The 24,069-nt window shown below is 41.8% G+C and overlaps 2 protein-coding genes across 2 annotated transcripts in view; one reads left to right on the forward strand and one right to left on the reverse strand.

Moving 5' to 3' along the window:
• The window catches only part of F8 (coagulation factor VIII), a 107,213-nt gene extending 99,656 nt beyond the window's left edge, over positions 1–7,557 (reverse strand). Inside the window, 1 exon segment of the mRNA XM_040974685.1 lies at positions 7,412–7,557. Coding sequence (XP_040830619.1) covers positions 7,412–7,557 — 146 coding nt within the window.
• Positions 7,558–10,059: 2,502 nt separating this feature from the next.
• FUNDC2 (FUN14 domain containing 2) lies at positions 10,060–22,516 on the forward strand. Its single transcript, XM_040974666.1, has 5 exons — positions 10,060–10,269; positions 11,133–11,283; positions 12,080–12,155; positions 17,467–17,598; positions 21,928–22,516. The coding sequence occupies exons 1-5, from the start codon at positions 10,134–10,136 to the stop codon at positions 22,003–22,005; spliced, it is 573 nt and encodes a 190-aa protein (XP_040830600.1). The 5' UTR covers positions 10,060–10,133; the 3' UTR covers positions 22,006–22,516.
• The last annotated feature ends 1,553 nt before the right edge of the window (positions 22,517–24,069 follow it).

The raw sequence follows: 24,069 nt of genomic DNA on the forward strand, positions 1-24,069 counted from the left end.
AGACATGACACAAAAAGTGAAAAACCAAAGGGAAAAACAAATAGGAGTTCATAAAAATGAAAATTTTATGCTTCAAACAATATTATTAGCAAAGCAAAAGATGTTCATTATTTTCCTATCACAGATGTTGTAAAAGGGTTGTGGCAACTACACATAAAGAATATTTTCAATGTCATACTAAAAAATGCATAGCCCAATAAAGAAAGAAATGATGATTTTTCCCAGATATACAAATGGACACCAAAAACATGACAAGATGTACAATATCATTATTCTCAGATAAACGCAAATACAAATCACATTGAGATAGCACTGTATTCCCTTATGATGGCAAAAACAGAAGATTGTGAGTGGCAAATGTTGGTGAGCAAGTGGAAAAATTGGAACCTTCATACACTTCCAGTGGAAATGTAAAATGATTAAAAAACATGAAAGTTCATTAAGTAGTCAAATACCCTATGACCTAGCAATTCTATTTCTAGCTATATACCTAAGAGAAATGTAAACATATGTCCAAGTAAAGACTGTACATGAATGTTATTAATAAAATTATTTGCAGTAGTGAAAAACTGGAAGCAATCCAAGTGTTCATAAAGAGATTAATGGGTCATAAAATGCAATCCATTCATATAACAGAATGGTATTCAATTATAAAAAGGAACACAGTGGCCAGAGCAGTGCTTTAACAGGCTAATCCGCTGCATGTGGCATTGGCATCCCATATAGGCACCAAGTGTCAGCTGCTCCACTTCCCATCCAGCTCCCTGCTGATTTCCTAAGAAAGCAGTGGATGATGGCCCAAGTCCTTAAGGCCCTGAACCTTAAGAGAGATCTTAAGGGAGATCTGAAGGAGGCTCCTGGCTCGTGGCTTCAGACCATCTCAGCTCTGGCTGTTGCAGCTATTTGGGGAGTGAGCTAGTAGATGGAAGATTCTCTCTGTCTCTCTCTCTCTCTCTCTCTCTCTCTCTCTCACCTGTGTGTGTGTTGTATGTGTGCAACTCTTAATTTCAAGTAAAAAAATAACTATTAAAAAATAAAATACAATGAACAGTACTGATTCATACTACAACATGTAAGAATGCTAAAAAAAAATATGGTACATGAAAGGTGCTTAGATACAAAAGGCCGTATATTGTAGGCAAAGCTGTACAGACAATAAGTGGACTGATGGTTGTAAGAGCAGGGAGTAGGGGAATAATTGGAAGTGAATGCTTAATAAGTAGATTTCTTTTGGAGAGCAATGAAAAAAATATTCTGGAATTTGGTATAATGATTGCACAAATTTACAGATATACTAAAAACCAATGAAGTAGACACTTTAAAATATATTTTATGATACATGAATTATATTTCAATAAAAAATCAGATTTAGGAAACCAAAAAAGAAGTACGGAAACTGGTGCAATGACTCAACTGGCTAATCCTCCCCTTGCATGCACCAGGATTTCATACGGGTGCCAGTTCATATATTGGCTGTTCCACTTCCTATCCAGCTCCCTGCTTATGACCTGGGAAAGCAATGGAGGATGGTCCAAGTGTTTGGAATCTTGTACCCATATACGAGATCTGAAGGAAGCTCCTGGCTCCTGGCTTTGAATTGGCTCAGCTATGGCCATTTTGGCCACTTGGAGAGAGAAACACTGGATGGAAAATCCTTGTCTCTTTTTCTCTGTGTAAATCTGCCTTTTCAATAAAAACAAATAAATATTTTTAAAAAGAAGTGTGAATTTTACAATAAGTCATATCTATAAAAATGAATTTTAAAAGAGTCAGGAGATAGTCCAAACTTTATACTATCAACAATTTGGTAAAAAATGGACTCCCAGTGAAACTGTTAAATACATTTGGACAATAGAATGCTAGACTTTCTACCATTGTCTATACTTACAATGTCAGATTCACTTAAAAGAATGATGGACTTGTGACTGTTGCTGAAGGGCTGTACTGCTGTTATAATAATATAGGGGCCCATATAGGGTGCTGGCACTTGCAGACAGAGGATTAGCCTGTTGAGCCATTGTGCCAGCCCTGGTATGATCAATTTTATTCAACATTGTACTAGAGGCTCTTGTCAGTGTAGCAGGACACAAAAATGAACTAAAGTAAGTAAATTTGGCATGATTAAAATTAGCAAAAAACACATCAAGTGTTTATATATACAACAAAATATATGCAAAAAATGTACTGCTAATTGTAAAGAATTCTACAGAAAAAGTGAAGGACAGCTGAATAAAGGAAAACTATAGTAGAGTGTTGCAGTGAAATTTTCAATATTGTTTTGATGCTAGATTTTCCAGTCAAAATACTAGTAGGCTACTTTGTGCATATTGATGAGCTGATTATGAAACTAATTCAGAAACATAAAATCATAAATATATCAAAGGAAAGCTTCAAAAAGAACAGTTGGCAGTTTTAGAATGACTGGTATCAAATTTACTATAAAGTTACAATAATCAAAATAATGTGGCACTGGCATAAGCACAAATATACAGAGAAATTGACTTAAAAAGTAGCATAGACCTACTATAAGGGCCTATCCTCAAAAAGCTCTAGAATATACATAATACAATGGTTCAGAGCACCTGTGCTCCTAAGGGAAAGACAAATTGAAAGTATTGTGAGATATCATCATGCAGTTATTAAAATGACTAAAATTAAACTCTGGCAACATGAAATGTTGTCCAGCATGTAACTGGCACTCTGATGCACTGCTGATGCTGAATGAGCCAGCCACATAGAAGAGTGTATATAGTAAGATGCCACTGATGTAAGATTCTAGGACAGTTTAAACTAAACCTCTCATTTCCAGAATGCAGCTTTCTGAGGCCAACTATGATAAGGAGACTCACTTTAAAAAGTTGTTGAAGCGTCGATAGAAATGTTTTACATGTTGATTAGGGTGGTGATTATGTAAGTAATTGAATTAGTCAAGGCACATCAGATTGCATATTTAAAATCAACAATTCACTTAATGTACATTATACCTGTAAGAGGCAAAGTTTGGCCCTCGTGACCTTCTCATGTGCGTATCGTACCGAAGAATACGTTTTGCCAAAGAAACCACAGAAACTTTGAAATAAAGTTTGTTAAGCAGCTGACCCAGAGATAAGAAAGTTGTCCTGCAAATCCAGGAAGGCCCAATGTGATCTCATGAGCCCTTCAAAGTGGAAGAGATTGATAAAAGATGAAAAATGTAGTAGAAATTTAAGTCAGAAATTCCAAGTAAGGGAGAGGATTTGATATACCATTGGTGGCTTTATATATGGAAAGTGAGAGAGGAACTGAATTATGACCTCAGAGGCAGATCCTCCCCCAGTGCCTCCACTAAGGAGTGCAACCCAACCCAAAACCTAGGCACAAATTGCTTTGGCCTGCTATGATACAGAGTAGAGTAATCAGCTAAGCCAATCTAGACTTCTGATCCATGGAAACTGAGCTGATAAATTCTTGTTGCTGCAAGTTGATAAGATTGAGGTAATCTGTTACACAGCCATAGCAACCTAATAAGATACTCAACGCTGATGTAAATAATATTTTTAAAGATTTACTTATTTTCATTTGAAAGGCAGATTTTACAAAGATAGGAGACACAGAAAGAGAGAACTATCTTCCATGTGCTGGTTCACTCCTCAAGTGGCCACAACGGCTAGAACTGAGCTGGTCCGAAACCAGGAGCCAGGAGCTTTCTCCGGATCTCCCACACGGGTGCAGGGTCCCAATGCTTTGGGCCATCCTCCACTGCTTTCCCAGGCTACAGGAGGGAGTTGGATGAGAAGTGGAGCAGCCGGAACATGAACTGGTGCCCAAATGGAATGCTGGTGCCACAGGGCAGAGTATTAGCTGGCTTTGCCATGAAAATCTCATGATGCAAATTTTTGAGAAGCAAATAAAAATGTAATTAAACTCATACTCCTAGATAACCCTTGGATAAAATGTGAAATAAAAGACAATACTATAAACTATCCTGAATACAATGAAAAGAAAGCCCCTCATAGCAATGTATTATATACATTTCATAGTGTATTTGTATATCAAAATGCTACCTTGTATGCTTCAAATATATGTATAATTTCTATTTGTTTATTTCAATAAAACTGAGGGAAAAGAATCAGCTGAGAAGTGACTTAGATTCTGCATGAGGCCTGTGAATTCGCATTTTGATAAGCTCCCTGGGTGAGTCCCATTCATTAAATGAACTATTAGAGATAAATGTTTAGGAAAGTCAGGATCTGCTCAATGAATATTGATTATTCTTTCTGTTTCCACACTCTACAGATCAGAAAACTGCTTCTCCTGAAAAGTTATCTTGCAAAAGTTAAAGTTAGAAGGATAAGTCCCTGGGAAAAACAAAACCACCTGAGGTTTTGTGCATTAATGTATGAACAGCCAATAGAACAGCATGACTTAATATGGCAATATCTTTTTTGTCTGCTCAGTGAACCAAACTGATGGGATACAGAGAAACATGTAACTGTGAATGCAAAGGACAAAACAAAAAGAACATTTTACTTTTCTTAGGTATTAGGGAAAAATGTATCAAAATAAGCCAAAAAGACTAAAAATGGACAATTGATTAACAAAAAATCTAAAAATAAATTTTAAGTATCCCCCCAAAAAACCCAAACTTTAAAGCTTATTCTTTGAAAATGCCACCACCAACAACAAAATAGACAAATACCTAGCAAACTTACTGATGAGAAAATGATGAACATCAGAGATATTTGGAAAAGTCATCTAACCACAGATAACATGAAGCAAAATAATCACCATAGTGCTATTGGTAACTCTGAGGCAATAAAATTGAAGAAGTCAAGCAAATTATTTCTTAGAAAGGCACAAAATTATTAAAGCTGATCCCTGGGGCCAGCGTGGTAGCCTAGTGGCTAAAGTCCTTGCCTTGCATGTGCCTGGATCCCATATGGGCAACGGTTCTAATCCCAGCATCCCTACTTCCCATCCAGCTCCCTGCTTGTGGCCTGGGAAAGCAGTGGAGGACGGCCCAAAGCATTGGGACCCTACACATGCATGGGAGACCCAGAAGAGGCTCCTGGCTCCTGGCTTCTGACTGTCTCAGCTCCAGCCGTTGTGGCCACTGGGGATGGAAGATCTTTCTTTTGTTTCTCTTCCTCTCTGTAAATCTGGCTTTCTAATAAAAATAAATAAATATTAAAGAGAAAAAAGAAAAAGAGACAACCCAGTTGATTCCCCAAATGGTTTCAATAGTCAGGGCCAGGTGAGGTTAAGATCAGGAGCCAAGGACCCAGCTCAGTAGCCTAGTGGTTAAAGTCCTCACCTTGTACATGCTGGGATCCTGCATGGGTGCTGGTTCTAATCCTGGTGACCCCGCTTCCCATCCATCTCCCTGCTTGTGGCCTGGGAAAGCAGTCAAGCGTGGCCCAAAATTTTGGGACTCTGCACCTGCGTGGGAGACCCAGAAAAGCTCCTGGCTCCTGGCTTTAGATTGGCTCAGCTCCAGCTGTGGTAGCCACTTGGGGAATGAATGAGCAGATGGAAGATATCTCTCTATTTCTCCTCCTCTCTGTAAATCTGTGTTTCCAATAAAAATAAATCTTAAAAAAATGCTTTTATTTTTTTTCAAATTAATGTTTCCTTGAGTTTTCTAATAAATGCTGTGGTATGAGGATATGATGCAACAGGTTAAACACATTCGAAAAGAGCTAAAATTGTTGTGTTTTTTTGTTTTGTTTTTTTTTTTTTTTGGCTGATGACAATTTGATGAATATGCTGATTTAAAGCAGTGTCATGTAGATATTATTTGATCAATGGGGACATTACAACAGATCATTGATCTGGATAGAAATAAAACCAGACAGATTCCTCTTTCATATCATACACAAAAATAATTAACAGATAAATTGAAGCTGTGAACTTAAAAAGCAAAACAGCAAACATCTTGCAGCTTTGAGGTGTGAAAGACATTTTCACCAACTCTGACGATATGAATAAAAAGATATACTTGATTATAAAAATCAAAAAGTCTTCTGTTAAAACAAACAAAATCAATAGACAAACAACAGATTTTGGGAGAAGTTTCCACATGACAAACAGTTAATAGTTGTAATAAAAGGACTTTCACAATTTTTTAAATGAAAAGGGCCAAAGAAAGATGGGTAAAGCAGAAGACCAAATTCCCCAAAATAAATCCAATGACCCACAAGCACTTAAAAAGAGGCTCAATCTCCTTAGAAACAGAGCATAATTAAAAAAAAAAAAGATTGAAATGGCACTCTGCTCCAATCAGACTGGCAAACATTTAAAACAAGATAAAATTATCGCTGATGAGGTCTCAGAAAGAAGGGCTCAAGCATAGGTTGATGGTACAAACACGTGAAGAGAACTTAAATATTCCTTTAACCCAGCAATATACTTCCTGAGGATCTGTTCTATAGGAATATATGCAAAAGCACATTAAATGGAATGAAGTACAGTAATGCCAATTGTCTCAAAGAGAATTCTTTTAGATGAGAAGTGCATGTATAATATCCCATATTTGTTAAACAAATAAAGACCATAAAAATCTATATCTGCTAATTAATTATGAATGCATGTATATTTATGTTGCCATTACAAATGTAAATTTATGCAATACATGCTTACAGAAAACAAAATTATAATAAATTATTTAAACATTCAACTCAATAAATACAAATAGGACTACAAGATGTAGGAATGAATTGATGGAAGCAAAAGTAGAAACTGACATCAGTGAAAGAAAAAAGGGACTGATAAATAGAACCAAAATTCAAGAAACCTCTAAAAGGGTGTAAGGAAAGAGAGAACATATACAACACAAGGAATGAAAAAGAGATAAAACTACAGACACCGGACAGCTAAATGAGACTGTTGATGCAACTGGATACTAATATGTAACCAAACCTTGGAAACAATACATTGCTTTCCAGGAAAATATATCGTCTCAAAATTGACTGAAAAGGAGATTGAAAAAAGGAATAAGTAATACTGAAAAGGTTATTTAATAATCCATGCTCCCCCAAAGAACCAGAAAGTCTGAAATATGAACATCTTCTGAAGTCCTGATCAATGTTATGTTTGCAAAAGAAATAAACAAAAACGTGCAAACACATCACATGGACACACGTAACAAAAGACTAAATTTGTGTGTAACATCGATTGGATGTAGGGAAGTTTTGTTGTCTTTCTTATGTTCTTCAGCCTTTCATCTTCCTTAGATTATAGAGTGGCAGCATGTGACAAAAAGCAGAGAACAAAACAGAACAAGTCTCAACCAAGAGGTCAGATATGTTAAGAGCTGGCAACCTGCATTTCTGTGAATAGTGCAGAGGTGTGCCATCAGGACTTACCTGAGCGTCCCAGCCACTCTATCCTACTCAGTTCTGACCCTGAGGAGACACTAAGCAAATGCCTTTACCTTGTGTCCACATGCAGCTCAGCAAGCAGGTCACTGTGCACATAATCCCAGGACAGTTCTACTGCAGCCAAGTAGTATTTTCTGGTGGCACTAAAGCTCAATTGTAAAAGGCACAGAAAGGAACAGGTGGCGATCACTATTTGCATGGCTGTTCAATGGGAGAATCAAAAGATTCTTTTCTAAAATAGCTTTGGCTTGCAGGAAAGAGAGGATTTAGTGAAAAGTCCCAACTTTTTCTTTCTTCCTTTCTTTCTTTCTTCTTTTTTTTTGTAGAGGATTTTAGGGAGTTTACCCAGTTGTTGACACTAAGCAGTAGCTGAAAGCATTGCTTCCTTTCTGGCAGAGGGAAGCCGCCACAGGAAGATCTGAGGAGGGAAAGAGGAGGCTGAGCTAAAGTTTAACCCATTCACCTCTGAGAGCAGTAGGTGCACTTGAACTCTGCTTAATCAGAACCAGGAATGTATGGAGGCACAAACAGGAAGAAGAGGTCAAATTGGAGAGGAGCTTTCATTCCTGCCCTCTTCCTCAGCGGTAAAAACAAGGCAAGCTTTGAATGCCACTGAAGATTGTAGAACCCACTTGCACAGATAAGAGAAACAAATATCCTGCTAGTCTCCACGCCATCACACAGCCACCACTAAGTGATTCTTTTACGCTATGAAATAAGTCATGTCACTGTGCTCAGAATTTTCCACTGGTTTACAGCTTCCCTCAGACTACAATCTCATGCCTAAACCATGGCTACCATGCTGAGTCTACATACCCCTTCTCCTCACCGCTCTGGTCTCCTATTCCTGCTAACCAGCCTCCATGTTCTTCCTCAAAATGCGACACATTACCTTTCGTCTGCTGGGAGCACACTCATGCTTCAAGACCAAGACAACTACTTCCTCTAACCAAAGTGTCCTTGGGTGGGTTTTTGGAGCAGCAGTAGACAGCGCTTGGGACACCTTCATTGCATATCAGAATGCCTGGCCTTGTGTCCTGGCTCAACTTCCAATTACAGTTTCTTGTTCACGTGCAGTGTCAGAAGTGACAGGTGATGGCTCATGTGCTTAGGTCCTTTCACACTCACATGATTTACCTGGGTTGAGTTCTCCACTTTTTCATGGCACAGGTGAGACTCTTGAGGACATTTAGGGAGACTGAATCAGGAAACAGGAATACTCTCCCCAGCCTGCAACCTTTTAAAATCAATACTCATTAAATACGAAACAGAAGCCCAGGTCTCATTCCCATACAACTTTCAACTCTCAGCTCCACTCTGGCCTGACTGATAAGCTTCCATGTGAGCATGTTTACTTTGTAAGTTCTGTACTGCCACTACCGACATTCGTCTTGACTTTGTTTTTCTTGATAAGTGTGTGGCATTTATTTATATTTTGTATTATCTAGTGCTTATCAAGTTTGCTTGCTTTCAGCCCAAATATAGAATAGATGAGGGAGACATGTTTGTGGGAAAACACAAACAATTTTGAAAATCACGCATAGTTCTTTTCATAATACACATTTCCCATTAACTTTTTGACAAATCCTCAAATTTTGGCACATCAAAATTTAGCCATGTTGAGCTGTGGTCAGGGAGGATGAGGACTGCCGCCCAAAGTTCTCAAACTATATGAGCTGGTAAGAAGAACTATGACCAGATTACTAGAAGATTATCATTGAGTCCAACTGTGTGCAAATAATAAATTTGGGGGCTGATGGTGAGTTGTTCAACTTTGAAAAAGTAGCTAGGACCTCCTCTTTGAAGCCTGGCAAGCTTAGGCAAGTCATCCACGTGTGCACGGCTTGTAAGCAACAGCATTCACGCGTGATGATTCTAGAAGTCATGCTTCTAGTCACCATACTATATCCCTAGTCACAGTCCCTAAGTCGTGGGTGTCACAGTGCAACGGGAAGATGGAAAGGTAAATGGGTATTGCCACATGACAATCAACTCTGCCAGGGGTTTCATTATACTTAGTCTTAAAGCAGTTTCTGGAAGCTGCTGCTGAATTCCACCTACCCCCGCTCCCCACCAAGATTTATTTATTTTACTTTAAAGTTAGAGTTACAGAAAAGAGAGACATAGAGATTGATCTTCTACCCTCTGGTTCACTCCCCAAATGGACACACGTCTGAAGCCAGGGGCCAGGGACTTTGTCCAGGTCTCCCACGTGGGTACTGAGTGCCAAGGCTGTCTTCCACTGCTCTCCCAGGCCACAGGCAGGGAACTGGATGGGAAATGGAGCAGCCAGGACACGAACCAGCACCCATAGTGCATACTGGCACCACAGGCGGAGGATTAGCCTGTACACCATCGCAGCAGCCTTCTAATGATGTCCTTTATACCTGTGGGCCTTGAATAACACAAGCTGTTTCGATGACAAGAGGATTGTAAGGGTGGAGTGGGTTCGTGTGAGCGCTTGTTTTCAGTGCCTGTCACACATTAAAGAGTCGCCCTAGGCCCTGCAGACACAGACGCTCACTTGTTTCTCTGACTTGTGACCTCACTAAGCAGTGACCAGAACACACAGAGTTGCCCCTAAAGAACCCACCTGCAGGCCAGCGGGCAAAAGCCTAGGGAATGGCAGGATTGCCCCGACCCTCAGAGACTTTCTGGGCATGCGCGGCTGACAGGCGGGGTCCAGCCACACCCGGCTCTGTGACGCGACCTCTCCCGGGGGAGGGAAGGGGCAGCGCAGCATCTGGTCCGCCCTCTATTGCTGCCGCCGTGGGAATGGAAACATCTGCCCCACGTGCCGGAAGCCAGCTGGTGGCGACAAGCACGGCGCGCCACACCACGCCCCACCGCGCCGATCCCCTGCGCGAAGCCTCGCGAGACAAGCTCGCCGAAATGGCCGCGTCCAGTCAAGGTAAGGGCTGGCCCGCCAAGAGCCACCTTCTTGGGCTCCGGAAGCAGACGAGCTTCCTGCCTGCCGGTCCCTACAAAACTCTCGGGAAAGCCGACGGACTAGGAGCGAAGAGCAAGGAGAGTGTATGGGTTTTACTCCTTCCTGACCCAGCGACCTCTAGGGTCCGGTCAAGGTCACGCAGTAGGCTGGGGGGTGCACGGCCCCCTGATGATGCTTTCTCTAGCTCATGCAGCCTTCCAGCGCCGCTCTCCACGCCGAAACCAGGCAACTTTGTGTGCCTGTTCTCAAATGGCCGGTCCGTTCAGAAACTGCGTCATCTGATGCTTAGGTCGCCTCTCCTAGGGCGCTAATAGTTTTGAAACACTAGCACACACTACTTCTCCATGCTTCTTTTTTTTTGTTTGTTTGTTTGTTTGTTTTGTTTTGTTTTCTTTTTTTCCCCCATGGCTCTGGTTAGCAAGGAGATGTTGCTAACTGCTTATCACATTCCAGTTTGTACACGAATTAGTTACTACCATTATTATCATTGGAATTAATCCTGGAAAGGCAAGTAAAGAAAACTGTTACAAGCCAGTCTTAAGTATTACTGACGTTTTTTCCTGCTCCTTTTAGTTGTTTTTAAATTTTAAAGGAAAAGGACTAATTCTACATTCTTTAGCTTTTTATTCTCTAATAAAGACATTAATAATTATTGGCTGTAGTCTGGTTTTTCCAAAATTGTAATTCAGAATTTCAGAGTTCATATCCTATGTTTAATAACATTCAAAAGCTCTCTGTGGAAAAGTCTCTTAAATCTACTTACAAAAGCTACTGACTTATTATAAAAGGAAATCTCTTATTATTTACTCTCTTAATTCTTGTAGGACACTTTGAGGGAAATTTTGATTCGCTAGATCTTGCAGAATTTGCTAAAAAACAACCATGGTGGCGCAAGTTGTTTGGACAGGAATCTGGGCCCTCCTCTGAAAAATACAGCGTGGCAACCCAGCTGTTAATTGGAGGGGTCACTGGCTGGTAAGTATACTGGTCCACCTCTTATTACTGCAACTTGACTTTTACAGTGTCACAAGAACACCCAGTGGTGGGTCAGATGCTTGTATCGGTGAAGGTGGTGTTTGGGATGCCCTAAATATATAGCTAGGTTCTAGTCCTGACTCTTCTCTGCACTCCAGCTTCCTCTTTCCACCTATGGAGTGAGGAGATGATGGCTTGAGTTGTTGAATCCCTGTCCCCGATGTGGGAACTTCTGGCTTCTGCTTGCCCCAACCCTGGCTATGGCAGGCATCGGAAGAGTAAACCCACAAATGAAACATTCTTGCTTCTTTGGTTCCCTCCTTCCCCCTACCCTTTGGTTTTTCTCTCTCTTACTCTCCCTCTGTCTTTCAAACAAGAGTGAAAGTAAATTTAAGAAGGAAAACAAAGCACACTGGCTTGTGCAGCTAAGTCTTAATCTCCCGCAATCACTGCATTCTCAAATGAGGAAAGTACTCACATGTCTGATCCCTCTTCGTTATCTGTCAGTCCGTGAGCATTTCTCCTCTGCAGTCTTTGCCTTCATCCGCACTCCCCGACTCCCTGGAATCTACTCTTCATGCTGTGGTGAGAGGCCTCTTTTACAAATGGAACCTAACAGTTATAAGGTTTTTAGTGAACACTATAAAATTTTAGTTCTAAAGTTCTTAGTCAACAGTATAAAATTAGTGAGTAGAAAAGCCCAGCTAGGGTTGGGGGACGGGTGGAGTTGGGCTGTGGCAAAGTGAGCAGGTGTGAATAGCCTGTCAATGTGACTGATGTAAGTTGGTTTTTGTAGGTGTACAGGTTTCATATTCCAGAAGGTTGGAAAATTGGCTGCGACAGCTGTAGGAGGTGGATTTTTTCTCCTTCAGGTATGTATGTGAAATCTTCTTAAATGTTTGGAAGTTCCATTTGCCCGTTGAGTAATGTGGTGTCCATAGTTGCAATGCAGTCTTACCTGTATTACTCTCAAGTAGTTTTTTTCCACTTGTTTTCATGTCCTATGTTAAATGTTAGTGACCATTTGCACCAAATTTTATCAATTCCCAGTTATATTTCACCTCTTGCTTTACAATGTGGGAGCAGAGGTACAAACTCTTACAGCTCGCTGAAGATGCGCTGTATGCACTTTCATACCACTGGGACCTAAGGACACCCAGCGACAGAACTGTAGTTTCACATGGTCTCTCTTGGTGCTGTGGCTGGGCAGATTAGACTTCACATAGTGTGAGGTCCCCCATCTACACTACTGTCTGTTTTCTCTCTCCTTCAGGTACAAATGGCAGTGACAGCTACATTCTTGTGACTTCCCTCTGCACCCTGTCCCCAACTCCATATAGATGAATATGCGGCAAGCAGTGTACTGGGAGTTCACAGCTAACAGTTGGACATTAGGGCTTTAGTTTCTTTTCCATACTAGCATTAACTGATTTGTTCCTTTACCCAGGATTTGCATTGTGTGGAAAAAGCCCAGTCCGTACCTAAGTTGGTGTGATTTGGCATTTTTTATTTCACTCGTTAACTTCTGCCTTTTTAACACAGTATCAACCCTTGATATTTGCTAAAGCACATTTCTCTGTCTTATTCTAGGAATATCCTGCTACTCTTCTAATTTACCTCATCCATCTAAATTTTAGTTCAGGTTTGTTTTCAGTTGCTTTCAAAAATCTTGCTGAGGGCCTGGCATGATGGCTCAATAGCTAAATCCTCCCCTTGCAAGCACCAGGATCCCATATGGATGCCTGTGCGTGTTCAGACTGAGTTCCTGCCTTCTGATTTTGCCTGGTCCAGGTCTTGCTATTGGGAGCATTTGAGGAAAGAACCAGCACGTGGAAGATCTGTCTTTAGGAAAAAACAAGACGAACAGTAGGATAGACAGGGCATGTCAAAGCAACACAAGAGCCAAACTGAAAGAACATACATTAGAACCACGTGACCATCTATAAAGATACTAGAAGAGGGTCCAGCAAGACAGTCTAGTGACTAAATCCTTGCCTTGTACGCACTGGGATCCCATATGGACACAGGTTTAAGTCTCAGCCGAGATCCCATATGGGTGCCAGTTTGAGTCCCGGCAGCTCCACTTCCCACCCAGCTCCCTGCTTGTGTCCTGGGAAAGCAGTGGAGGACGGCCCAAAGCCTTGGGACTCTGCACCCATGTAAGAGACAAGGAGGAAGCTCCTAGCTCCTGGCTTTGCATTGGCTCACCTGGGACTGTTGTAGCCATTTGGGGAGTGAACCAGTGGATGGAAATCTTTGTCTCTCCTCTCCGTAAATCTGATATGCCTTTCCAACAAAAATAAATCCTTAAAAAATCTTGTTGAAATTTTTGTTGGGATTGGATTACATTCTGACTCCATTGATGTGTTCAGATACAGTTGATATTTTATGTTCATGTGGACAGCCACCTCACTAAAGTCTCTTTTGTCTTTGCTTTTGTCTGTGAACTCATAGCAACTCTGAACAGTTTTCCTTTCAATCTGGATGAATTGCTTTCTATTATTAAGCTGCAGATCATTTGCATTTTTTCTTGCAGATCTCTGTCCAGTGTTTCCAACCACTAATGGGCTAGATGCCAGTTTTCAGTGTGTCACATCTATGCTGCATGTCCAGCTGTGTGACTGGGTCGAGCTGAAATAGGCTGGACTGTAGCATCTCTCCCTTATGGTGTAAACTTTGCCAGTAGAGGAACTGGAGGAACTTTGGGGAAGGGACTGCTTTTCTGAGTTCTTTGCTTCTGTAATGCAGTGGCCTTGTATGCCACTCACCTTGTACTCCTGGCTTGAGCCATGAAGGGCTTCACTACTAATAGTACTCCTTTTGCATTATTTGGAGGGAAAATGTACTTTTTATTGTGTTTCTTTGATCTATGTTTTCATCCCTTTTCCAATATTACACTGTGTTCACTGCTATAGCATTGAAGCAAATGTTGATGATTTTACTTCTTTTCCTTTTCCATATAAATTTTAGAAGCAAGTTTTATTGTATCTATTACAAAAATCCTGCTGGAATTGGAATTGGAATAAAATCTATAGAGAATTGGACATTATGTCTATGTTGAATCGTCTAACTCCCCAGTTATTTGGGGTGTCTTTCAGTTCTTTCTTTAACATTTTATAGTTTCAACATGCGGATCCTATTTGTTTTATTAGATTTATGCCTAGTATTTGACTCTTATTGAGGTGTTGTAAATTGGTTTTGAATTTCCACATTCATCTCAGATTTTCAGCATGTAGGAATTCAGTTAATTTTGTATCTTGACCTTGTATCCTGTAACCTTGTTAAACTCATTGATTTATATCTAGCCTTGCTTTTTGTAAGCTTCCTTGAGCTTCTTTATGTAACAGAGACAGATGTTTGTGTATAAGGACTCTTGGACTTTATTTTCTGGTCTCACTGCTCTGTAATGTGACTTCACTTCTTTTTTTTTTAAGATTTATTTATTTATTGGAAAGTCAGATATACAGAGAGGAGGAGAGACAGAGAGGAAGATTTTCCGTCTGATGATTCACTCCCCAAGTGAGCGCAACAGCCAATGCTATGCCGATCCGAAGCCAGGAGCCAGGAATCTCTTCCAGGTCTCCCACACATGGGTGCAGGGTCCCAAGGCTTTGGGCTGTCCTCCACTGCTTTCCCAGGACACAAGCAGGGAGCTGGATGGGAAGTGGAGCTGTCGGGATTAGAACCAGTGCCCATATAGGTTCCTGGCGCGTTCAAGGCGAGGACTTTAGCCACTAGGCCACGGCGCTGGGCCTGTGACTTCATTTCTGCTGGCACAGGAGTGGAGGGGGTGGCATCCTTGTTCACTTACATGTAGTGGACTCTTGGAAAGGTTTTATGTTGAGTTAAAGAAATTAGCCCTCTATTCTTGTTTTTCTAAGAGTTGTTTGGTGGCTATGTGGTAAATATTACCAAATGTTTTCAAGTCCAGCTTTGAGTTGAGGCCAGATGATACTGCAGGAAGAAATTGGCTCACCTGCTTCAGTGGTGCCTTGAATTCTGATCTTCCATCTGTTGTGTGAGTTTGGCAGCAGGATTCTGTGGGGGAGACAGGGTAGAGGAAAAGAAACCATACCATTGATTTAGCATAGGATGTTTGATGTTCAATTATATTGTTGTTATAATTGCTTTATTTCTTTTAATACAAATGATTAATTTCTGTGCCCCTTCACGGATTGATGGACTTTTCCGTGATTTGCAGTTACTGTTTCAAGTAAGCTGCCATTCTAGTTGTAGCAATGCAACATTTTCAGTTTCAGTGTTGGTGGATATGGCCACATATTTCCTTTACTCATTTTTAAGTGGGTTTTCCTGATTCATCTCTGTGAGAACATCACTGTTTAGGTTGCAGTGTCTGAGGTGATTAGAGTAGGAGCACCAATGCAGATTTTTTTTAAACATTTATTTTTATTTTAAAGGCAGATTTGCAAAGAGAAATAAATCCTCCATGCGCTGGTTCACTCCCCAAATAGTCACATCGGCCAGAGCTGAGCTGATCCAAAGCCGGGAGCTAGAAGCCTCTTCCCGGTGGCCCTCATGGGTACAGGGTCCCAAGGCTTTGGGCCGTCCTCCACTGCTTTCCCAGGCCACAGGCAGGGAGCTGGATGGGAAGTGGAGGGGCTGGGACACGAACCGGTACCCACATGGGATCCCAGTGGTTGGAAAGGGAGGACTAGACAGCTGAGCCTTTATACTGGGCCTAATAATGCAGAGTTTTGGACTGATCAGAAATTTGGTAGGCAAAGACCAGTATGGTGGTGGCAGCATCCTTTCCAGAGCTCTGGTTTGAACCCAAGCTGCTCCACTTCCACCCAAATCCCTGCAGAAAATGGCCCAAGTACTTGGCTCTCTGCCTCCCCACATTGGAGACCCAGATCAGTTGGTAGCTCCTGATTCTTTCTAGTCCATTGTTAATGCACAAGTTGGGAAGCAAGCACCAGGTAATGGCTCAAGTACTTGGATCTGAGCCATCCACGAGATAGACCCAGGTTGAGTGCAGGCCTTCTGACTTTGGTCTGGCTCAGCCCTGGCTATTGCAGGCATGTGGATAGAACCAGCACCTGGAAGGTATCTTTATTTTTATCTCTCTCTTTCTTACTCACTGACATTCTGCCTTTCAGATAAATAAATCTTAAAAATTGGCAGACAGAAGTGATATTGAGAGGGAATTGATTGTTTCCAATTGTATGTATATTGTGTATTTTTGGTTGACAAAATAATTTCTTATAAATTTCTGGGATATAGGAACAATATTTTGATACATTTAGCGAATGACCACATCATTTCTATATGTTGGGACTTTCCAACTTTTCTTTTTGTTCTATAGCATGGTAGGGTATCTATAGTCCAAAACATTCTATGTACTTTGGTGCCCATTTTTTGACCTCTATTTCTCCCTGGCCTTTTCTTTCCCCTCCTCGACTTGTCACAAGCAACATTTCAGTTTCTACTTCTATGAGTCAACTTTTTAAACATCGCACTGTGCATGAAAATGCAGTATCTGTGCTGGGTTTATGTAACTGAACATGTTGTTCTCTAATTCTACCTACATTGCTACCCATGACAGGACTTCATTGCTTTTCATGGCTGAGTAATACTGTATTTGGTGTGTATATGATTGTGAATTCATAGAGCTATAATCATTTCTTTCGTTGGATAACACTAATCTATGAGAAAACTACATAGATGATTCAATGCTGTCCTTTACAAAAGACCTTGATAAAATGGTCCTCACTTAGTGTTAGTGCTGCTTGTTGCTCTTTCAGGGGAACTAGACATATCCTCAAAAAAATGTATTTGGATGTGCTTTTCCCACTACTCATTACCTGAAATCACTTGTGAAAAATCTCTGGGGACGTATATGCAGTTTGACTTATTCTGATTTTCACCTTATCATGTTGCTTTTTAGAGCAATTTTTAAAATATGTAGAGGAGAAGCTAGAGTATACATAAGTTCGAAGAATTGCCAGCAGTCACTGAAAGCCAGTGCATTTCCCATAAAGTGTGGAGGGCTTGTAGGGTGGGTGCTGAATGAATGGCGTGGTCATACAAAGAGCCAGATGGTAAATGTCTGCAAAATGGAAAGTCAGAAGTGTTTTGACAACCTACTGTCTGATTCATCTGGACACAGAGAAGTAGCAAGCCTATGGTTCTCATTTCTTGCTGTCATTGTTCAAACTGTAGCTTGCAAACCACACTGGGTACATCAAAGTTGACTGGCAGCGAGTAGAGAAGGACATGAAGAAAGCCAAAGAGCAACTGAAGATCCGTAAGAGCAACCAAATACCAACTGAAGTCAAGAGCAAAGCTGAGGAGGTGAGACTTCCTTTGTGTGTGAAAGGTACAAGGTAGATAACAGTGGTAGTTCAGCAATAGATTAAAGCTTTAAAGATGACAAATAAGGGCCCTGTGCAATGGCCTAGTAGCTACATCCTTGCCTTGCAACCACTGGGATCCCATATGGGCACCAGTTCATGTCCCAGCAGCTCCACTTTCCCATCCAGCTTCCTGCCTGTGGCCTGGCAAAGCATAGAGGATTGACCAAGGCCTTTGGACTTTATTTCCGCGTGGGAGACCCAGAAGAAGTTCCTGGCTCCTGGCTTCAGATTTGCTCATCTCCAGCCATTGTGGCTACTTGGGGAGTGAAGATCTTCCTTTCTTTCTATCCTCTCTGTAAATCTGCCTTTCCAATCAAAATAAACTTTAAAATGAGGATGGCAAATAAGTAAAAGTACTGAGACAAAAGCTGTAATGTATAGACGGGTTAACCTTAGATGAGTTATCTTCACTCCCTCTGAGTTTTTTTTTAATGGAAAGTCAGACATACAGAGAAGAGGAGAGACAGGAAGATCTTCCATCTGCTGGTCCACTTCCAAAGCGGCCGCAATGGCTGGAGCTGAGCTGATCCAAAACCAGGAGCCAGGAGCCTCTTCCGGGTCTCCCACATGGGTGCAGGGTCCCAAGGCTTTGGGTAGTCCTCCACTGCTTTCCCAGGCCACAAACAGGGAGCTGGATGGGAAGCGGGGCAACTGGGACATGCAGCGGCACCCATATGGAATCCCTGTGGATACTAGGCAAGGATTTAGGCATTAAGCTACCTCACCGGGCCCCAGAGGCAGTTTTTAATGATAGTGTACAGTGAGTTTGTCAGTGAGTGCAAGTGCAAGTTGATACATAATGGGACTTGTCAGTGCATGTTAGCTAGTTCTTATAGGAATGGTGTGGTACCGTGGGAGGGAAAGATGTATTGCTGTTAGGATTATTTAAGTCATGTTTTGTCTGTGTGCACACATGCCTCTAAAACATCCGAACTTATTCTAAACATAACTAGTAGTAATGTCTAGCTGCAAGATTAGCATACTTTTTCAGGAAAGGACCAAATGGTAAGTATTTGCAGTCTAGTGTACTTATTGGTTTTGTCCCAAGCACCGCACTGTTTAGTTGTATAAATTGTGATAGGTGGTATTTAAGCTAGTGGATGTGGTTGTGTGATAATAAAACTTTATTTACAAACAGATGGCAGGCAGGATTTGCCTGATGGGCTGCGTAGTTTGGTAACCCCTAAAGAAATCAGTGCACTGACTGGGGAGAGATAAAGCAGAATGAAGGTGCATGAAGGTGACTGGCACTTTCCATCACCTGCAGTGATACAGGTCTGCCATGAGCTCCCCCTAGAGTGCACAGGCAGAGACACACATTGACAGCAAAGGAGGAGAAATACCCTGGAGCCAAGGTTTTAACGTTATTCATTTTTCATTGGAAAGGCAGATCGGATTTATGAAGAGAGGGAGAGGCAGAAAGATGTGGGCCTGGCATGATAGCCTAGTAGCTACATCCTCACCTTGCATACACCAGGATCCCATGTGGGCACTGGTTTACATCCCAGTAGAACCACTTCCCATCCAGCTCCCTGCCTGTGGCCTGGGAAAGCAGTGGAGGACGACCCAAAGCCTTGGGACCCTGCACCCACGTGGGAGGCCCAGAGGAAGCTCCTGGCTCCTGGCTTCGGATCAGCGCAGCTCTGGCCGTTGCAGCCACACCGGGAGTGAACCAGCGCATGGAAGATCTTTCTCTTTCTCTCTGTAAATCTATATTAAATACAAAAATAAATAAATCTTTTTAAAAAAGGAATATTCATCTGGGTAACATATTCAGCATTGTCCTGACCCACTGGCTTTTTGAAGCCACCTACAATAACTTCATAACCCAACCAAGAAAGCTTCTCACAAGCTGACATTTTCCTAAATGAAACACTGTCTTTTGCTACCATCCATTAAAGGCAAGAAAAAAAGAAATTTACAGCTTCTTAGCTCTCATTTACTATTTTTAACTTTCTCCATTTGTACTCATTCCTCAACTTGCAGTAGAGTGGCTTTCAGTTCCACTGCTGTCACATTCCAGCAAATCCATTGAGAAAAAGGCTGAGAGATGGGCACTGAGAGAATGAGAAATGACAAAATGCAATCAAGTAGACAGAGTTGACGGCTGCAAGATGTCAGAACTAACCCCAAGCTACCCCAGTGTCTCATATGTACTGATCAGCTCCGGGATTATGTCATTCAGGTTAAGACTAGGATTTATGTGGGGAATATCAGACTATAATCTCATGCATCATGTGTATCATGAATTTATATAAGAAAACTCTTAGACAATCTTTTTCTTTTTAAAGATTTATTTATTTATCGGAAAGTCAGATATACAGAGAGGAGGAGAGACAGAGAGGAAGATCCTCCGTCTGATGATTCACTCCTCAAGTGAGCGCAACGGCCGATGCTATGCTGATCTGAAGCCAGGAGCCAGGAATCTCTTCCAGGTCTCCCACACGGGTTCAGGGTCCCAAAGCTTTGGGCCGTCCTCGACTGTCTTCCCAAGCCACAAGCAGGGAGCTGGATGGGAAGCGGGGCTGCCGGGATTAGAACCAGTGCCCATAGGGGATCCTGGCACGTTCATGGTGAGGACTTTAGCTGCTAGACCACGCTGCCAGGCCCCTTAGACAATCTTATAGATCATGTCATGAATGTATGGACAATCTTAACTTTACATATTGATTTGCAGTTTTTTCAGACCCTAAACCTTTTCCTCCTATTCCAGGTGGTGCTGGGTGGCCAGGTGGGCCTGCATTGACCCAGAGACCAAACTGTCTTCTCTGGAGTTTCCCAGAAGGAAGTTACAAGCCTGGAACTTAGGCCCTGGTCAAATACAGTGCAGCTGCAGCTGTAGTAGGCAGCAAGAGAACCCAACACAACTAAAATTGTTCCAAAGTCAACCCATGCACCCGGGAAAGAGCCCCTACATGCTTGGGGCCCAGGATGCTGCCAGGCCATGAATAGGAACATGAACATTAGGACTGAAGCAATTCTAAAACTTTTAGCTAGTTTATGACAAATCCCTCTGTGAGTTAACAAACATTGACTATAAACTTTTGATTTTATACACTACGAGCATTATCAAAAATTTTTCTACAATTACTGTTTATAAATGCTTAAACAATAAAGTTTCAGTGAAAAAAAAAAAAGTATAACTTTAAAAACCTTGGCCCCAAGGAGAGCACAGTGGCTCAACGGCTAAATCCTCACCTTGCAAGCACCAGGATCCCATATGGGTGCCAGATCCCATATGGGTGTCCAGGCTGCTCCACTTCTACCCAGTTCCCTATTTGTGGCCTGGGAAAGCAGTAGAGGATGATCCAACGCCTTGGGACCCAATACCCATGTGGGAGACCCAGAAGATGCTCTATCTTTTTTTTTTTTTTTTAAGATTTATTTATTTTGGGCCCAGTGCCATTGCCTAGCAGCTAAAGTCCTTGCCTTGAAAGCGTCTGGATCCCATATGGGCGCTGGTTCTAATCCCGGCAGCCCCACTTCCCATCCAGCACCCTGCTTGTGGCCTGGGAAAGCAGTTGAGGACGGCCCAAAGCCTTGGGACCCTGCACCCGTGTGGGAGACTTGGATGAAGCTCCTGGCTCCTGGTTCGGATCGGCGCAGCATTGGCTGTTGCAGTGACTTGGGGAGCAAATCATCAAATGGAAGATCTTCCTCTCTGTCTCTCCTCCTCTCTATATATATCTGTCTTTCCAATAAAAATAAATAAATCTTTTTAGGTTTATTTATTTTTATTTTTATGTTAAAGGTAGATTTACAGAGAGAATGAGAGACAGAGTGGAAGATCTTCCATCTGTTGGTTCACTCCGAAGTGGCCACAATGGCCAAAGCTGAGCTGATTCGAAGCCAGGGGGTAGGAGCTTCCTCCAGGTCTCCCACATGGATACAGAGTCCTGAGGCCTTCGGCCGTCCTCGACTGCTTTCCCAGGCCACAAGCAGGGAACTGGATGGGAAGTGGAGGAGCTGGGACACGAACCAGCATCTATATGGTATCCTGGTGCATGCAAGGTGAGGATTTAGCCACTGAACCATCATGCCAGGTCTACATGAATACTTTTTAGGGGTAACAGTCACAAGATAGATAGAACAGAAATGGTATCCAAGTGATGCTCTGAGCATCAGATGAATGTGACTTTTTCAAGATGGTAGAGAGGTAAGGATCTTGGGGAGTTATGACTTTACCTGTTCATCATAGGTGCTAGAGATGATTTGTAATATTTTCATGCTTGGCAGAATAACCTATTGTTCTGTCTCCTCTTCCCAGGTGGTGTCATTTGTCAAGAAGAATGTTCTAGTGACTGGGGGGTTCTTTGGAGGCTTTCTGCTCGGCATGGCATCTTAAGGAGGGTGACTTTATTTCCATGTGTTCTGGTTTTCTCCAGCCAGCAGCCTCAACACTCCCTCATAGTATACCAAATCCCTCCTCTTCCTCGCTGCTGTGGAAACTCTAAATGGCTTCCATTGGCATCTGTGGGTAGAAACTGATACGGTCGGTTGCAGATGAGATGGTAGATGTTAGCTGTCCTCTAAGTACACTCCCTAGGTAGCCACTCTTTAGGTCAGCAAGAGTGTTGCAGGGTGGGGAAGGCATTAGCACATAGGAACCTTATATGCTGCATGGAAAGGAATTGAATACATTTGTCTTTGAGCATGAAAGATTTTGTTGTTTGCTTTTTTCAGTTGGTTTTAGATTATATAAGTAGAGCTATTAATACCTGCTGTTATCACAACAGAAATGGCAGTATAAGTAGTATAATCTGAATATGAAATGAACTTGTGCTGAAGATATGTGCTGTGGTGAAGGTGCTGTATTTGGAGGGAAGGTTTGTGTAATACAGGATGATGTATTTTAATGGCTGCTTCTAAAGGAGTTATTTATGGTAAAATCATTATGAGAGAGAAGCTCTCGGATTTTTTGTTTTATAGAAAATGGGGTTTTTTTCCCTCTTTTTAAAATTTTTTTATTGGTTACATTGCATTATGTGACACAGTTTCATGGGCTCTGGGATTCCCCCAACCCTTCCCTGCACCCTCCCCCCATGGTGGATTCCTCCACCTTGTTGCAGTATTACAGATCAAATTCATTTGAGAGTCTTGCATTGTGGACATGTACCAAGCAAAGAGTCCTGCATCTAATTGATACATTCAACCGTTTCTTGGGGAGACCATCTCTGGTCTGAAGGCAGAGCTGGCAGAATATCATCCCGATCAATCGAAAGCCCCAACATAACATTAACAACAATTTACAACATTATGGAATGAATTGTCATGGTATTGAGCTTTGAAATGGGAAGTGTTTTTTACATCTTGTAGAAGCATTAGGGATCGCCTTAGCTCCTGAATTCTGCTATTTCTTTGCCTAGCTTCTACGAAATATAACATGTAAGCCACTACCAGTGGGTGTGTCAAATTTGTATTTGCATTTCTCTGATTACATGATTGCAGTATTTAAGATATCATAACATTTTTGTCATGTATATGTATGCATGTATGTACTAATCATTCCCAAATCATAATGCTGTGTTTTCTATAAGAACTTAGCTTTTTGTACAACTTGATGGTATTAGATAAATAGGAGAGGTCATTGTACAGTAACCATCAAGTCATAGCTATGTGTATTTTATCAACTTGTGAAACAAATATTAAAGAATCATTTTATCATATTTCACTATATATCTTCAGAAGCTGAGGACTAGTTTTAAAAATTATAAAAGCAGCATATTATACCAAAAATTCTTTCATGTCATCAACATTAACTGGTGCCTTTGTGGAATGCTGGTGCTTACAGGTAGAAGCTTAGCCTACCACACCATGGTGCTGGCCCCTTGTTGATCTGTCTCTTAATTTCCTTAATCTGGTCTTAATTTTTTTTTTTTTTTCCTCTTTGCCTCCTGCATCCGATGCTGGGGTCCTTGGGTTATGCTGTATGTGGCAATCCTGGTTACAGCCATTTCATTCTGCTTGTGTGAGAGTTGTGCCAACAAACACTAATGGAAATGTCCTGTACCCCTTTAGACCGCATGTGAGGGAGGGTTGACCTCTTGGCGGGATTGAAGTTGCCTTTTGGTCCTTGTATTTTCCCTGCGATTCTTGGCAAGTGCAGCCAAAAGAAGCAGGTCATTTAAACTCCCTTGAAATCTTTCGTGAGCAGCACAACCTACTTCTGATTGTGCAGAGCTGGTGTGGAGGTTGAACTGTTATACACACTTGGGGTTTTGGTTTAGCTGAGCCATAATTGAAGCATTTAGGAAAACTTCTGATGTGAGCCCTTGATATAGCAGCAGCTCTGCTTCAGGAGGTGACATGAGGCATAAGGCTTCCCCCACAAGAACAATTACCACTCCTTTGTATAGAACCGAGGTGATAGCAGGGCTAGGTACTGCACCTTGCATGCACTGTTCTCATT

This window comes from Ochotona curzoniae, unplaced genomic scaffold, assembly GCF_017591425.1.
Source record: "Ochotona curzoniae isolate NIBS_2020 unplaced genomic scaffold, NIBS_Ocur_1.0 contig_2469, whole genome shotgun sequence".
In the NCBI taxonomy this organism is placed as follows: domain Eukaryota; kingdom Metazoa; phylum Chordata; class Mammalia; order Lagomorpha; family Ochotonidae; genus Ochotona; species Ochotona curzoniae.